Raw genomic sequence first — 18555 nt, 5'->3', positions numbered from 1 at the left:
TCAGAACGGACAAAACTGGAGTAGAAGTTCTTTAACTTTCATCTCAGGAAATTCCTAAGATTTTGGTTGGTTGTGCACTATAATGCAAATCATGGTCCAAGCATGGATTTCATTCTGTAAGAATGCAAGGCCCTTTCAGAGTTCACAAAATGAACAGTTTCTGATGACACATTGAAATCTTGGTGGTGGGAAAGAAGACAACCATAATGACAGATCATGTATTTGAAGAAAATAAATTAACAATGCCTAGTTTAAATTAACATTAAGTGACTCATGAGGTATAAATCAGTAACCTTTGCAAGAACTGTGTTAAATTTGTTTTCTTTCCCATCATTTGAGGAATGTTGCTGAATAGAAGTGTTTAGGTCATTATTTTTTCAACATCTTATCAACTTATTTTTTTTCCCTTTAGACAACTAGTAGCCTGGCACAGACCTTACTGCGTTGATCTGGAGGAAAGTACTTTTAGTTACCTGCAGACATTTTTGGATAGATATTGTGATGGCATTAACAATGAGATACCTCCACAGCCTTTCTGTTCTCAAAGGTAATAATGTTCAATAAAGCTGCTACACAAATTTGCAACTTAGTAATTAATGTGGAATGAGTCTTGGATGGATTCTAATAAAGATCCTTTAATCCTGCACTGCTTCATGATTAAAAATATTTTTGTTATTGTTTCTAATTTTCATGGTTTTTTGTTGAATTTCAGTAACAGAATGCAAACTTGCTTAAATTACCCACATTTGCTTGACTGAACTTGTGTCAGGTAGACCTCAAAGCAATTCTCCTCCATTAAAGAAGACCATAAGACATAGCAGAATTAGGCTATTCGGCCTGTTAATTCTGTTTTGCCATTCCACCATGGCAGATTTATTATCTCTGTCAACCCCATTCTCCTGCCTTCTCCCCTTAACCTTTGATGCCCTGACTAATCAAGAACCTATAGAAGAGGCAATTTGCACCTGAACTGGATGGGGACTAATATCTGAGTGGGAATGCTTGCTAGTGCTGCATGGGATGGAGGTGGGTTAAACTACAGTTGCAGGGCGATGAGAACCAGTGTACCAGAACAGATAGTGGAGAGGTTGTGGAGACACATGTTAAGACCTCAGACAGGGTCAGAAATCTAAAGGTTGAGCATGGTGTGACTAATGTTTTGAGCCACATATTCCAGTGCAAGAAGTACTGTAGGAAAGGCAGATGAGCTCAGGGCATGGATCAACACATGGAATTATTATATTGTAGCCATTGGTGAGACTTGGTTGCAGGAGGATCAATACTGACAGCTCAATATTCTGGGGTTCCATTGTTTTAGACATGACAGAGCAGGAGGGATTAAAGGGGAAAGAGTGATGTTACTAGTCAGGAAAAATGTCACAGCAGTGCTCAGTCAGGGTAGACTGGAGAGCTCGTCTAATGAGGCTTTATAGGTGGAAGTGAGGAATAAGAATGGTTATGACTGCATTATTGAGGCTATATTACAGACCACTCAACAGACTGAGGGATTTAGAGGAACAAATCTGTAGAGATCACAGGCTGTTGCAAGAAACATAAGGTTATCATAGTAGGTGATTTTAACTTGCTACATATTGACTGGGACTCTTGTACTGTAAAAGGACTAGATGGGATAGAGTTTGTCAGATGTGTTCAGGAAAGTTTCCATAATCAGTACATAGAAGTCCCAATGAAAAAGCATGTGATATTTATTCTCCTATTAGGAAATGAGACAGGGCAGGTGACAGAAGTTTGTGTTGGGGAGCAATTTGCATCTAGTGATCATTATGCCATTAGTTTCAAAGTAAATATGGAAAAAGATAGATCTGGTCCGCAGGTAGAGGACCTAAATTGGAGAAAGGCCAATTGTGATTGTATCAAAAAGGATCTGATAAGTGTGGATTGGGACAGGCTGTTTCCTGGCAAATGTGTACTTGGTAAGTGGGAGCCTTCAAAAGTGAAATGTTCTGGGTACAAAGCTTGTATATACCTGTCAGAATAAAAGGTAAAGGTAACAGGTGTGGGGAACCTTGGTTTTCAAGAGATATTGAGGTCCTGGTTAAGAAAAAAAGGAGGTGTATAGCAGGTATAGGCAGGTAGGAACAAATAAGGTAATTATGAAGTATAAGAAATGCAACAGAATACTTAAAGAATTCAGGAAAGATAAAAGAAAGCATGAGGTTAATCTAGCAGAAAAGGTGAAGGAGAATCCTGAGGGGTTCTGAAGATATATTCAGAGCAAAATTATTGCAGGTGACAAAATTGGTTCTCTGGAAGATCAGAATAGTAATCTATGCATGGAGTCAAAAAAGATGGGGGAAATCTTAAGTGGATTTTTTTTGCATCTGTGTTTACTCGGGAGACAGACGCAAGGTCATGGACCCTCTACAGATTACGAGGAGATGTTTGCTGTTTTGAGGCAAATTAGGGTGGATAAATCCCCAGCGGCTGACGAAGTATTCTCTCAGACCCTGTGGCAGGCAAATGCAGAAATCGCATGAGCCCTAGCAGAGATATTTAATTCACCCTTTGCGAGGGGTAAGGTACCGACGGACTAGTGGATAGTTAATGTTGTTCCACTGTTTAAGAAAGGCTCTAAAAATAAACTTGGACAGTAAAGGCCGGTGACCCTGACATCAGTAATGGGAAAGTTATTGGAAGGTATTCTGAGGGACCTGATATGAGTATTTACTGTGCCTATAAAAAATACTCACTCTCCCCCATTCCATTCTGCCGCCCCCCCTCCCCCCCACCGTCTGCAGTCAAGGTGCTTCAATTAATTGTGGTAAAAATACATCTGTATCTGAAAGGTCCAACTGCTAGTGAGTCAGTATTGTGGCAAAAACTACACCATGAAGACAAAAGAACACTCCCAGCAACTCTGCAAAAAGGTTATTGAAAAGCACGTTAGGAGATGGATGCAAGAAAATTTCCAAATCACTGAGTATCTCTTGGAGTTAAGTCAATCATCAAGAAATGGAAAGAATATGCCACAGCTACAAATCTGCCTGGAATATGCCTCATCAAAAATTTAGTCATCGTGCAAGAAGGTGACTAGTGAGGGAGGCCACCAAGAGACCTATGACAGCTCTGGAGGAGTTACAAGCTTCAATGGCTGAGATGGGAGAGACTACGTATACAACTGTTGCCCGTGTGCTTCACCGGTCACAGCTTTATGGAAGAGTGGCAAAGAGAAAGCCACTGCTGAAAAAAAACGCACATGAAATCTTGGCTAGAGTTTGCCAGAAGGCATGTTGGGAGACATGCTGGGAGAAGGATCTATGGTCTGATGAAACCAGAATTGAGCTTTTTGGCCGTCAGACTCAGACTAAACACTGTGTTTGGCGTAAACTAATCATCAAAAATACACCATCCGAACCATAAATCATAGTGGTGGCTGCATCATGCTGTGAGGATGCTTTACTACGCTTTACTACAGCAGACCCTGGAAATAGAGGGTAAAATGAATATAGCAAAATACAGGGAAATCCTGGAGGAAAACCTGATGTAGTCTACAAGAGAACAGCGATTTGAGAGAAGATTTGTTTTCCAGCAAGACAGTGACCCCAAGCATAAAGCCAAAACTAACAGGAATGGCTGAAAAACAACAAAATTAATGTCCTGGGGTGGCCATTTCCGAGGCCAGACCTCAATCGAATTGAGAATTTCTGGTTGGACTTGCAAAGGGCTGCTCACTCACAATCCCCATGCAATCTGACAGAGCTTGAATAGTTTTATGAAGAAGAATGGGGGAAAATGTGCAAAGTTGATAGAGACCTATCCACACAAACTGAAGGCTGTAATAAATGCTGATGTAGAGGGTGAATACTTATGCAGTCAATAATTTTGTGTTTTATATCTGTAATCAATTTAGATCACTTGGTAGAGATCTTTTCTCACTTTGACACGAAGGAGTCCTTTTCTGTTGGTCAGTGTCAAAAAAAAGGCCAAACTAAATCCCACTGTGGTTCAACCTTGTAAAACAATAAAACATGAAAACTTCCAAGAGGGGTGAATGCTTTTTATAGGCACTGTAGATAGACAGGGACTGATTAGGGATAGTCAGCACGACTTTGTGTGTGCTAGGTCATATCTAATGAATCTAATAGATGGTTTCAAAAAAATTACCAAGAAAATTGATGAAGGTAAGGTAGTGGATATTGTCTACATGAACTTCAGCAAGGCCTTTGACAAAGTCCTGCATGGGAGGTTGGTCAAGAAGGTTCAGTCACTTGGCATTCAAGATGCAGTAGTGATTTGGATTGGGCATTGGCTCTGTGGAAGAAGCCAGAGAGTGGTAGTATATGGTTGTCTCTCTTCAGTGAAGGCCTGTGACTAGTGAAGTGCTGGATCCATTGTTGTTTGTCAGCTATACCAATGATCTGGATGATAATGTCATTAACTGAATCAGCAAATTTGCAGATGACACCAAGATTGGGGGTGTAGTGAACAGAGAGGGAGACCATCAAAGCTTACAACAGGATTTGGATTAGCTGGAAAAATGTGCTGAAAAAATGTCAGATAGAATTTAATGCAGGTGTGCAAGGTGTTGCACTTCAGTGGGACCAAACAGGTTAGGTTTTACACAGTAAAGCAAGTTTTTAGCACGTCGGCCTTCATAATTCAAAATATTGAGTAAAGAGATGGGATGTTATATTGAAGTTGTATAAGACGTTAGTGAGGGCTAATTTGGAGTATTATGTGCAGTTTTGGTCACCTACCTACAGGAAAGTTGTAAATAAGGTGGAAAGAGTACAGATAAAATTTACAAGTATGTTCCTGGGACTGGAGGACCTGAGTTATAAGGAAAGATTGAATTGGTTAGGACTTTATTCCTTGGAACATAAAAGAATGTGGGAAGACTTCATGGAGGGATACAAAATTCTGAGGGGTATTGGTAAGGTAATGCAAGCAGGCTTTTTCCATTGAGGTTGGGTGGGACTATACCTGGAGATCATGGGTTAAGTTTAAGGGAAACGTGAGAGGAAACTTCTTCACTCAGGAGGTTATGAGTGTGGAATGAACTGCCAGCACAAGTGGTGCATGCAAGCTTGGTTTCAACATTTAAGAGAAATTTGGATACGTACATTGTTGAGGGGGTATGGAGAGCTATGGTCCAGGTGCAGATTTGGATGGACCCAAGTGCCTGCTTCTATGCTGTACTTTTCTATGACTCTAACCTATCAACCTGTCAACCTCTGCTTTAAATATATCCAATGTCTTGGCCTTCCACAGATTGACTACCTTCTGGCTAAAGAAATTTCTCCTCATTTCTGTACTAAATGGACATTCTATTCTGATCAACACACACAAAATGCTGGTGGAATACAGCAGTCCAGACAGCATCTATAGGAAGCGGTACAGTCGACGTTTCGGGCCGAGTCCCTTTGTCAGGTCGACTGTACCTCTTCCTATCGATGCTGTCTGGCCTGCTACGCTCCACCAGCATTTTGTGTGTATTGCTTGAATTTCCAGCACCTGCAGATTTCCTCGTGTTGGCGTTTTTAAATTCTATTCTGATCAGTTGATTGCCTAGTAGATTAATATCGACATGGATTGACTATAACTTCCATTTAATACTTAACTAAATTGTATTCTATAAAATTCAGATACCTTTAGAAAGTAGTTCTGCCATACCTCAACTGATTTCTCTACTTTTTCCAGTTTTCTTGAAGCAAATGGCATGTCCCACATACAGTCAGAAGGTGAACTGAAGAGTCTCTCCAAAGTCTGAAATGAGAGACTTGATTAAGACATAGAAGCAGAATTACGCCGTTCAGCTCATTGTGTCTGCTTCTCCATTTCCATCATGTCTGATTTTTTAAAAATTCTTTTTAACCACATTCTCTATGTAACTTTTGATGCCCTACCTAACCAAGAACCTATCAACCTCTGTGATTTGGCCTCCACAGTTCTCTGTGCAATGAATTCCACAAATTCACTCCTCCCTAGCTAAAGAAATTGCTCTTTGTTTCTGCTCTAAATGGATGTCTGTCTTTTCTGTGGCTGTGCCCTCTGGTCCAAGACTCATCTACTATAGGAAACATCCTTTCCACATCCACTCTGTCTAGGCTTTTCAATATGCAATAGGTTTCAATGAAATTCCCTTTCATCCTTCTAACCTGCAGCAAATACTCCTCATCAAATTCTCCACATACATTAACCCTTTCCTTCCCAGAATTATTCTCATGAACCTCCTCTGGACCTTCTCCAAAGCCAGCAGACTTTTTCTTTTGATAAGGGACCTAAAACTGCTCATACATTCCAAATGTGGTCTGACCAGTGCCTTTATAAAACCTCAGAATTATATCCTTCCTCTTATGTTGTAGTCCTTTAGAAAAGAATAGTAGCATTGCATTTGCTTTCCTTACCAAAGACTGAACCTGAAAGTCAGCCTTTTGGGAACCTGCACAAGAAATCCCAAGTACCTTTCCACCTCTAATTTTTGAATTTTCTCCCCATTTAGAAGAGAGTCTATACCTTTATTCCTGTGCATGACCATACACTTCCCTACACTATATTCCATTTGCCACTTCTTTGCCATAAGACATAGGAGCAGAATTAGGCCATTCAGCCCATCGAGTCTGCTCCTCCATTCCATCATGGCTGATCCCAGAACCCATTCAACCCCATACGCCTGGTTGTTGCCATATCCTTTGATGCCTGGCTGATCAGAAAACGATCAAATTCCAACTTAAATATACGCACAGACTTGGCCACTGTACAGAGCATTCCATAGGTTTACTACTCTCTGGCTAAAAAATTATTCCTTACCGCTGTTCTAAAGGGTCACCCCTCAATTTTGAGGCTGTGCCCTCTAGTTCTGGATACCCCCACCATCCTCTCCACATCCACCCTATCTAGTCATTTCAACATTTGGTAGGTTTCAATGAGATCCCCTTGCATTCTTCTAAATTCCAGTGAGTACAGGCCTAAAGCTGCTAAACGCTCCTCAAATGTTAACCCCTTCATTCCCGGAATCATCTTTGTGAGCCTTCTCTAGACCCTCCAATGATAACACATCCTTTCTGAGATGTGGGGCCCAAAACTGTTGACAATGCTCCAACTGTAGCCTGACTAGGATTGGTCCATTCTCCCAATCTGTCTAAATCCTTCTGCAGACTCCTTGCTTCCTCAAGACTACCTGCCCCTCCACCTATCTTCGTATTGTGTGCAGACTTGGCCATAAAGCTATCAATTCCATCGTCTAAATCATTGACATATAACTTGAAAAGAAGCAGTCAGGTCCTAACACCAAGCCTTGAGGAGCACCACCAGAAAAGGCCCCCTTTTTTCCCCCCATTCTTTGCCTCCTGCGTGTCAGCCAATCTTCTATCCACGCTAGTACCTTCCCGTAATATCTTGGGCTCTTGTTAAGCAGAGTCCTATGCAGCACCTTGCCAAAGGCATTATAAAAATCCATGTAAAATCCTCAAAGAATTTCAAAAGATTTGTCAGGAAAGATTTTCCCTTAAGGAAACCATGCTGACTTTGGCCCGTTTTATCAAGTGCTTTCAAGTACTCTGAAACCTTATCCTTAATAATGGGCTCTAACATCTTCCCAACCACTGAAGTCAGGCTAACTGGCATATAATTTCCTGTCTTATGCCTCCACAATCTCCTTAGCTACCTTTTTAAGAACTCGGAGGTGTAGTCCATCTGGTCCAATTGACATACCTACCTTAAGACTTTCAGCTTCCCAAGCACCTTCTCCTTAGTAACAGCAACTACATTCACTTCTGCCCTTTGACTCTATGAATTTCCAGCATACTTCTACCAAATATCACGTCCCCAGCAGAATCGGAGACCTTATCGCTGATTATTACAGCAACTTCAGGATGAGGGTCTCTTCAGGAGCAATTACATCAGCCTGGCACAAGGTGGAGATCGGCATCATCACAGGGTGCATGAACTCAGTGACACTGTTCTCCCTAGTCATGAACAAGCTCACTAAGTCTGCTGAGCCAGAGTGCAGAGGCCAGAATGAAATCCGCTCAATGGCAGCCACCTATCAGGGCATTTATGGATGACCTCACAGTCACCACAGAATCAGTCCCAGGCTGCCGGTGGATTCTGCAGGGGCTCGAAAAGCTGGCGGAGTGGGCCCGGATGCGTTTCAAACCAGCCAATTCAAGATCAATGGCGCTGAAGAAAGGGAAGGTGGAGAACAAGTTCCGGTTCAGCATCGCAGGCACAACCATCACAGAAAAGCCAGTCAAGAGCTTAGGCAAAATTTTTGACAGCTCTTTAAGGGACATGACATCCATTCAAGTGACCTGCACCGAGTTGGATGGCTGGCTGAAATCTGTGGACAAGTCTGGCCTACCTAGGAAGTTTAAAGCCTGGGTGTATCAGTATGGCATTCTTCCCAGAATCCTGTGGCCCCTCCTCGTCTATGCAGTTCCAATCTCGACAGTCGAAACCTTAGAGAGGAGGGTTAGCAACCACCTCAAGAGGTGGCTGGGGCTGCCAAAGAGCCTGAGCAGCATCGCACTCTATGGACACCACAACAAACTGCAACTGCCCTTCAAATCCTTGGAGGAAGAATTCAAGGTAACAAGAGCCAGAGAAGCGCTACAGTATAGGGACTCAAGTGACCCAAAGGTGGCTAGAGCAGGGATCCAAGTGAGGACCGGCAGGAAATGGAGGGCAGAGGAAGCTGTTCAGGAAGCAGAGGCAAGGCTGCGTCACAAGAGGCTGGTGGGAGTGGTCACATGAGGCCGAGCTGGGCTAGGATCCTTTCCAACTCCCCAAATGGACACCAGAGGGAAGGAAAGGCGTCGTCTAGTTCAGGAGGAGGTGAGAGCAGTAGTGGAGGAGATGAGAGCCTGCAAGGCGGTGGGAATGAAGCAACAGGGAGCTTGGACAAGATGGGAGAATGCGGTTGAGAGGAAAGTGACCTGGGCTGATCTTTGGAAAGCCGAACCACACCGCATCCAATTTCTCATCCAGGCAGTCTACAATGTACTTCCAAGCCCATCAAACCTGCACACATGGGGCAAGGCAGAGTCATCTGCATGCCCACTGTGCTCCAAGAGAGGAACCCTGGAGCACATCCTCAGCGGCTGCACAAGGGCACTTGGTGAGGGACGGTACAGGTGGAGGCATGATCAGGTCCTGAAGACCATCGCTGAAGCCGTCAGCGCAGGAGTTGAGTGGGCGAAGCAGTCCAGACCCTCCAAGCAGACCATTGCCTTTGTCAGAGCTGGGGAGCAGCCAATACCTGCCAAAAGAACATCTGCAGGCATTCCGACCTCTGCATGGGACTGGCAGCTGTTGGTGGACCTCGAAGGGCGGCTGAAGTTCCCCAGCCATATCGCAGCCACCACCCTGCGACCAGACATTGTCCTAGTGTCTGAGTCTACTAAGCAAGTGGTGCTGCTGGAGCTGACAATCCCATGGGAAGATAGCTTGGAAGAGGCCTTTGAAAGGAAGCTCTCCAAGTACGCAGGACTGGTCAGCAACTGTCAGCAGGCTGGATGGAGAGCGAGGTGTCTCCCAGTGGAGGTTGGTTGTAGGGGATTCGCAGCCCATTCCTCAGTTAGAGCCTTCAGCATTCTGGGCATCGAGGGAGAGAGGAAGAGGAGAGTCATCCGCAGTATCACCGATGTGGCAAAGAAGGCCTCAGGATGGCTGTGGCTCAAAAGAGGGGAGCCATGGAGTCATAAGTAGCTAGCCATCTGGACACAAGCTGGGGTCTGATCACCTGGAGGAGGTTGTATGATGTTGAAAGACCCGAAACAGCCGAGGATTCCAGGAACATCACTGAAGATGTGTCCAGAAGCACCAGTAGATGTATGTACACAGCAATGTTATCCATAGTGAAGACTGATGCAAAATACTTATTAATTTTGCCTGCTATTATTTTGTCTCCCATTACTAGCTGCCCAGTGTCATTTTACAGCAGTCCAATATCATCTCTCACCTCTCTTTTAATCTGGAAAACTTTTGTTATTCTCTTTTATATTATTCTCATTGCTGTTTGGGTGCCTTCTGTTAGCTTTTATCAACTTCCCAATCCTCCAACCTCATTAATTTTTGCTATGTTATGTTCCCTCTTATTTGCTGTCTTTGACGCTCCTTGTCAGGCACATTTGTATCATCCACCCTTCAGCTACTTCTTCAGCTTTGGGATGTATTTATACTGTGCCTTCTGAATTGCCCCTAGATACTCCAGCCATTGCTATTAAGCCATCATCCCTGCTAGTGTCCCCTTCCAATCAACTTTGGCCAGCTCTCCTCTCATGCCTCTGTAATTCTCTTTATTCTGCTGCAATAGTGATACATCTGACTTCATCTTCACCCTCTCAAACTGCAGGGTGAATTTTATCATATTCTGATCTCAGTTTCCTAAGAGTTCTTCTACCCTAAGCTCCCTATCAAATTTAGTTTATTACCCAACACTCAATCCAGAATTACCTTTCTCCTAGTAGGCTCAACAACAAGCAGTTCTTTAAAAAAAAATCTTGTATGCGTTCTGCAAATTTGGGATCCAGCACCAACCTGATTTTTCCAATCTAGCTGCATATTGAAATCTCACATGACATTGCCCTTTTGATGTGCATTTTCTGTCTCCAATTGTAATATTTATTCCGCATTCTGGTTACTGTTTGGAGATCTGTTTATAACCCCCATTAGGGATTTTTTTACCCTTGCAGTTTCTTAACTACCCACAATGATTCTACATCTTCAGATCCTATGTTAACTCTTTCTAAGGATATGATTTCCATTTTTACCAACAGAACCACCCTACCCCTTCCGCTTACCTGGCTATCCTTTCAATACAATGTGTATCCTTTGATGTTAAGCTCCCAACTATGATCTTCTTTCAGGCATGCCTCAGTGATGCCCACATCGTACCTGCCATTCTGTAACTGCGCTACATGATCATCTACCTTATTCTATATACTGCATGCATTCAAATAAAGGATTCTGTATTCATCACAGTTTTTGATTTTGCCCCTATGTTGCACATCAACTCATCCCACTGACTGCAATTTTGCCCTGTCATTTTCTGTCCTTCCTCACAGTTTCACCACACACTGCATTGACTTGTATACCAACTGCCCCATCCTCAGCTCTATTATTCTGGTTCTCATAGTGCTGCTACCGGTTCTAGAAAGTGTGTCTGCAAGGATATTGGTCCCCCTGATTCAGGTGTAAGCTGTCCTTTTTGTACAGGTTATGCTTCTCCAGAAGGGATCCCAGTCAATGATCCCTCTAATTTTTAGTAGTCAGTGTGCACAAAAATCTTATGTTGTGCAAGTTTTTTTTCCTGTGACAAAAGTATGTGCGCACTGAATATACACGTGGCACAGTTTATGTAGGTTTACAAAATATTTGCCATAAAACTGCACAGAATAACAACAAATTAACATACATATTTAAGTCACTCAGTTATTTTTTCTTTCTCCTGTCTTTGGCATTTACCCATTCTTTGTAAACTCTATCTAGACTAATAGAACTTCCATCCAATTGATAGCTTTTGATTCTCATAAACATATCCAATGACATTCACCTAAACGGCTTCTCAGCTTGTTTTTGAGTTGATTCATTAGGCTAAAACCTTGCTGACAGTCCGCACTAGATGCAAGAAAGGTCTTCCCAATGTCCATCAACTGTGCAAGGTCGCAAAACTGTTCATTTTGAAGTACAAATGCCACCATTTGAACAAAGTTTGAAATCAGTTTGGATTTAATTTTTTCTTGCACGGAAAATTTGAAATCATTAAACTGTCTAACTATTACGGTGTTTCCAGTTAGAAAATCATGATATTTTAGACGTAAGGCATTAACTTGTTCATCACCAAATGTGAAGTCACAATCTGCAATTGTGGAGAAATCGAAAGCTGACCATTCTTGTACCTCATCTTCAGGAAACCTTTCTTCTAAATGAACACAAAGACTATTTATAAAAGTCAACAGTGAACTTGTACCTACTGTGACGTTTTCTTCACGTTGTTGGCTTAGCAAAACTTAAACTTTGTCACTCCATGAAACATTGTCTCCCAGATGCTGTTTTCTTATCTTGTTAATTTTGCCTCGCACAAAATGAAGTGAATCAATTAGTGTCAGGCCATGACCTCATGAACTTTTGGTGTAGCAGTTTCTACTATTTTGTTAAGCCATTTAACTTTAAACAAATTTGCAGTTCTTTTGCGCTTCACGCCCTTCGCTTTTGAATTCGACATAGTGAATCAATATTTTTTCAATAAAAACTTAGTAAGCTATCTACAGGATTTGAAACAGATCTTTGTAAGCTTTACGATATGAACACTGTCCGCCAAAGATGGCTGCCGCTGTGATGTAGCTGTACAGACCGGAACAGGAAAGGTGAGGTGACGTAAATTAGTGACATGCGTTGTGGTATTTGAAAAACCGACTAACTAGTTAACAGAAACATTTAGCTAAAAGATTATTTTCAATAAGTATAATTATTAACTACTACATTATTTTAGGTAACTGACCTTTTATGCGCACATTAATTTCCTTTGTGCGCTGGTTGAAAAACGTGTGTGCGCGCGCACACACGTGCACAGCTTAGAGAGGACATAGATCCCAATGATTCAGAAAGCTGAAACCCTGCCCACTGCACCAACTCCTCAGCCAGGTATTCATCTGCCAAATCATCCTATTCTTACCCTCATTGATGTGTGGCACTGGCAGCAATATCAGATATTACTATCCCAGAGGTTCTGCTTTACAGCTTTCTACCTATCTTCCTATATTCTCTTTTCAGAATCTCCTCCCTTTTCCTGCCTGTGTCATTGGTAACAATACGTACCATGACTTCTGGCTGCTCACCCTCCCCTTTAAAAATACTGTGGACTCAGTTTGAGACATCCTTGATCCTGGCACTGAGGAGGCAGGATACCATCCAGACATCTATTCCACATCCACAGAATGTCTTGTTTGCTCCTCAAACCCCTATTGCTAGAATCATAGAAAAGCACACCACAGAAATAGGTCCTTAGGCCCATCTAGTTTAAGCCAAACTATTTAAACTGCCTACTCTCATCGATCTGCACTGGGACCATAGGCCTCTGTACCCTTACCATCCGTGTACCTATCCAAACTTCTCATAAACATTGAAATGAAGCTTGCATGCACCCCTTGTGCTGGCAGCTCATTCCACACTCTCACCAGCCTCTGAGTGAAGAAGTTTCCCCTCAGGTTCCCCTTAAACTTTTCATCTTTCCAGCTTAACCCATAACCTCTAATTGTAGTCCCACCCAACCTCAGTGTAAAAAGCCTGCTTGCATATACCCTATCTAAACCCCCTCATAATTTTGTATATCTCTATCAAGTCTCCTCTCAATCTTCTACGTTCTAAAGAATACAGTCCTAACCTATTCAATCTTTCCTTCTAACTCCGGTCCTCCAGATCTGCCAACATCCTTGTAGATTTTCTCTGTACTCTTTCAACCTTACTTACACTTTCCTGTACATAGGTGACCAAACCTGCACACAATACTCCATATTAGTCCTCACCAATGTCTTGTACAACTTCAATATAACACCCCAAACCTGTACTCAGTAAACACGAGGAATTCTGCAGATGCTGGAAATTCAAGCAACACACATCAAAGTTGCTGGTGAACGCAGCAGGCCAGGCAGCAGCTCTAGGAAGAGGTACAGTCCACGTTTCAGGCCGAGACCCTTCGTCAGGACGAAGGGTCTCGGCCTGAAACGTGGACTGTACCTCCTCCGAGAGATGCTGCCTGGCCTGCTGCGTTCACCTGTACTCAGTACTTTGATTTATGAAGGCCAATATGCCAAAATCTTTCTTTATGACCCTATCTACCTGGGACACCACTTTCAATGCATTATGGAGTTGTATTCCCAGAACCCTTTGTCCTACCACCCACATCAGTTCCCACCTACTGCACTCCTCTCCCCATTGCTTCTGAATCACAGAGCCGGATTCAACTGCAGCTTCTGGTACTTGATTTCCTTCTCTTACTGCCCCCCCCAATCTAAAACAGTATCCTTAGTAGTATACTTAATATTGAGGGGAATGGCCGTAGGGGTACTCTGAATTGGCTGCCTAGTCTCTTTCCCTCTCCTGACAATCACCCAGATTCCTGCCTCCTGCATCTTAGGGGTGGCTTACCTCCCTGCAGCTCTGCTCTATCACCTCCTCATCCTCCTGTATCTGGTTGTTCCTGCATTCGCACAGGAACAATAAGCCTTTCATTTGAAAGGAGAGGAGTAGCTCTGATGGACAAGCGTGAGTAAAAGGTTCTATATTTTTGATTTTCCTTTAGTATTGTTAAGTTTTTGTTTGTATTTATGTTTGTCTTTACTAATAGTTTTTGAATGTTTTTGAAATGGAAATGTTCCAATCCTTAACAACTTGGAGTACTAGAATGACCTGTAAGGGTTGTGGTTTTGACAACTATTGAAACACTTTTTAATTCTTTTCATATTCTGCCCTTGTTCTAGCTGTTCCATGTAATTGTAATAACTTGTACAAATCCTTGTTAAGTAAATATTCTAGTTCACTTCATTGAAAGTAGGAACAGTAAAATTCTTGCTTTGGAATCTCTGATTTGGAACCATGTATATATATCGCACTAATAGGTGTTTATTCTATTTTTAATAGGGAGCACCATCACTTTGTGTTTCTTTGTTTGAAGTTGCTTTCTACCCATCTTTCCCTGGCTCAAGCTGGAGGAACTGGTGCTACTGTCCTCGGTCAACAGGCTAGACCACTACGAAACTTGCTTTTTCGGTTAATAGATTCAGATGTCCCAAAAAATATTGAAGAGGTAAATAGAGAAAATTGACTAGGTTTATCTCTTTGTGATATTATTATTAATGTCTGTCCCTATGGGTACAAAATCATTTGGTTAACTTGCTGAACTACCTGTCTGAGCTCTTGGTTATTGATCCATCAAATGCTCCTCATATATTAAACTTGTCATTCCTGGATCACTGTTGTAAACCTCATGTGGACACTCTTCAATGCCAGCAGATCTTTTCTTAGATATGAGGTCCAAAAACTGTGTACACTACTCCAAATGCAGTCTGACTAGTGCCTTATGAAACCTCAGCATTACATCCTTGCCTTTATATTCTAGTTCTTTTGAAATGAATGCTAACATTGCATTTACCTTCACTAACCTGCAAGTTACCTTTCATTGACTCTCTGCTTCTTCAACACTACCTGCCCTTCCACCTCTCTTTGTATCATCTGAGAACTTGGCCACCAAGCCATCAATTTTGTCAACCTGGTCGTTAACATAAAGCATGAAAAATAACGGACCTAACATTGGACCCTGGGGAATACCACCAATGGCCAACCAGAAAAGGCTCCCTTTTATTTCGACTCTGCCTTTGCCAGTCAGCCTATCATCTATCAAAGCTAACAGTGTTTAAGAGATCTAGAGGCATAGGTTATTCTATTCATAATCCTACACCTAATTTTATGAAAAATTAACATTATAATTTTGCATTAAATTGTGTTTATGAAATTGATCTAACAACTCATTATTTTATTTTCTGCTGCAAATAACATGATGATATTTTCAAATTGTGTAGCTCATGGTTACTGATTAAAAGCTGTACTTGTGTTACACAGGCAGTCAATGAAACACTTTCGGTTGGTGCATCTTTACTATTGCCTCCACTCAGGGAACGCACTGAGCTTTTACACAGTCTTCTACCTCAAGGTCCAGAGAGATGGGAAAGTTTATCAAAAGGACAAGTAAGCATCACCATCATTAGGTGCTGATGTGACATTATTTAAACTAATATTGACACGATATTCATAAACTGCTATTTTATATTCTGTGTAGCTTGATAACTTCTTATTAACTTGTATAATCTATGAACGAAGATTATTAGTAGATTACAGACTGCATTGTTCAGATAAAATTATAACTATCCATAAAACTATTTTAGTTCCTTTGTCATCTGCTTACACTGTATTGAATAACATTTCTTTAGTGTTTTGCATATTTTAATAATCAGATAATAGAATAATGTACATAAAGAGATTTGCATCCCTCTGGACATTGGCTCTGTAGAGAATACTCAAGACTGAGGGTAGACTGGTCTCTGATTTCTATGCATGTATGTACAGTGTGCTACAATGCAAAAATTAAGAATGAGCTGGAGTTAAGTGACAGCCTGAAACAAACGTGCAAATCAGATTATGCCAATCCCAATCACTGGATTTAGTAGCAAGACAACATTCTTCAGAACTTGGGCATTAACTTTGATTTTAAAATTGGTAAATAGGTTTATAATCATCACAGGTAAAGTGGAAAAACTTTGTTTTGCATGCCATTCAAACAGATAATTAGATTATATTATGAAGACACGCAGTCCTCTTTTATTGTCATTTAGTAATGCATGCATTAAGAAATGATACAATATTTCCTCTGGTGTGATATCACAAAACATAGGACAGACCAACCTGATGGCATGAATATTGACTTCTCTAACTTCCATTAATGCCCCACCTCCCCCTCGTACCCCATCCGTTATTTATTCTTATACACACATTCTTTCTCTCACTCTCCTTTTTCTCCCTCTGTCCCTTTGACTATACCCCTTGCCCATCCTCTGGGTCCCCCCGCCCCCCCATCTTTTTCCCTGGGCCTCCTGTCCCATCATCCTCTCATATCCCTTCTGCCAATCACCTGTCCAGCTCTTGGCTCCATCCCTCCCCCTCCTGTCTTCTCCTATCATTTTGGATCTCAAACCTCCCCCTCCCACTTTCAAATCTCTTACTAACTCTTCCTTCAGTTAGTCCTGACGAAGGGTCTCGGCCTGAAATGTCGAATGTACCTCTTCCTAGAGATGCTGCCTGGCCTGCTGCGTTCACCAGCAACTTTGATGTGTGTCATTTTTCCCTTTATGTTGATTTCTAGTAGCTCTGGGTACTTCAGGTGAATTTTTAAAATAATTTTTAAAACGTTACTTAAATCTATTTGAACTGTTTTTAAGATTGCTCAGGTTATATGCACATTTAAAACAGTTGGAAAAAATATTTGACGTCTGTCTGCTTTTGAAAGCTATAGGTAGTTGTGGGCTTCAGTCTCATGATCTGGTGCCTGAGCACCACTTGAAGACCCATTACCTACAAGTCTATGGGCCAAGAGCTGGGAAGTGGTTTTACCACATCTCTATTTTAGCAACCATGGAGATGGATGTACTAAATGACCTCTTCCTCTTTTTAAAAAAACAATAGTCCGGTGTTATGAGGGTGAGTCTTTGAATTTCAACTGGAAGTTAAGTTTGCCCTTAACCTGACACTCAGCAGCTGAAGGCCAGGATTCATGGAATCACAATAATGTGAAAACATTTCTTAATCTCTTTGGATTATTACTTGGTGGGCTATGTCTGGGACACCTTGTTTTTGTTTTAGAACATAGAAAACCTGCAGCACAATACAGGCCCCTTCAGCCCACAAAGCTGTGCCGAAGACATCCCTACCTTAGAACTACCTAGGCTTGCCCATAGCCCTCTATTTTTCTCAACTCCATGTATCCATCCAGGAATCTCTTGAAAGACCCTATCGTTTCCGTCTCCCCCACTGCCGCCGGCAGCCCATTCCATGCACTCACCACTCTTTGCGTTAAGAAACTTAACCCCTGACATCTCCTCTGTACCTACTTCAAAGCACCTTAAAACTATGCCCTCTCGTCTCGTGCTAGCAATTTCAGCCCTGGGAAAAAGCCTCTGACTATCCACACGATCAATGCCTCTCATTATCATGTACACCTCTATCAGGTTACCTCTCATCCTCCGTCGCTGCAAGGAGAGAATGCCGGGTTCACTCAACCTATTCTCATAAGGCATGCTCCCCATTCCAGGCAACATCCTGGTAAATCTCCTCTGCACCCTTTCTATGGTTTCCACATCCTTCCCGTAGTGAGGCGACCAGAATTGAGCACAGTACTCCAAGCGTGGTCTGACCAGGGTCCTATATAACTGCAACATTACCTTTCGGCTCTTAAACTCAATCCCATGATTGATGAAGGCCAATGTACCATATGCCTTCTTAAACACAGAGTCAACTTGCATAGCAGCTTTGAATATCCTATGGACTCAGACCCCAAGGTCGTCCTAATCCTCCACACTGCCAAGAGTCTTGCCATTAATGCTATATTCTGCCATCATATTTGACCTACCAAAATGAACCACCTCACACTTAAACAACAGGAATTCTGCAGATGCTGGAAATTCAAGCAACACACATAAAAGTTGCTGGTGAACGCAGCAGGCCAGGCAGCATCCCTAGGAAGAGGCGCAGTCAACGTTTCAGGCCGAGAGCCCACACTTTCCTGGGTTGAACTCCATCTGCCACTTCTCAGCCCAGTTTTACATCAATGTCCTGCTGTAACCTCTGACAGCCCTTCACACTATCCACAACACCCCCAACCTTTGTGTCATCACCAAACTTACTAACCCATCCCTCCACTTCCTCATCCAGGTCATTTATGAAAATCACAAAGAGTAGGGGTCCCATAACAGATCCCTGAGGCACACCACTGGTCACCAGCCTCCATGCAGAATATGACCTGTCTACAACCACTCTTTGCCTTCT

General features: G+C 42.2%; 1 protein-coding gene across 7 annotated transcripts in view; it reads left to right on the top strand.

Moving 5' to 3' along the window:
* Positions 1-18555, top strand: part of LOC140194958 (probable E3 ubiquitin-protein ligase HERC1) — a 299092-nt gene that overhangs the window by 54570 nt on the left and 225967 nt on the right. For all 7 annotated transcript variants that reach the window (XM_072252425.1, XM_072252428.1, XM_072252427.1 and 4 more), the window contains 3 exons: positions 413-547; positions 14602-14767; positions 15580-15705. In XM_072252425.1, the coding sequence (XP_072108526.1) occupies positions 413-547; positions 14602-14767; positions 15580-15705 (427 nt within the window). The remainder of the gene's footprint in view (positions 1-412; positions 548-14601; positions 14768-15579; positions 15706-18555) is intronic.

This window comes from Mobula birostris, chromosome 3 (assembly GCF_030028105.1).
Source record: "Mobula birostris isolate sMobBir1 chromosome 3, sMobBir1.hap1, whole genome shotgun sequence".
Lineage (NCBI taxonomy): Eukaryota > Metazoa > Chordata > Chondrichthyes > Myliobatiformes > Myliobatidae > Mobula > Mobula birostris.
This window is presented reverse-complemented; position numbering and strand designations above follow the sequence as displayed.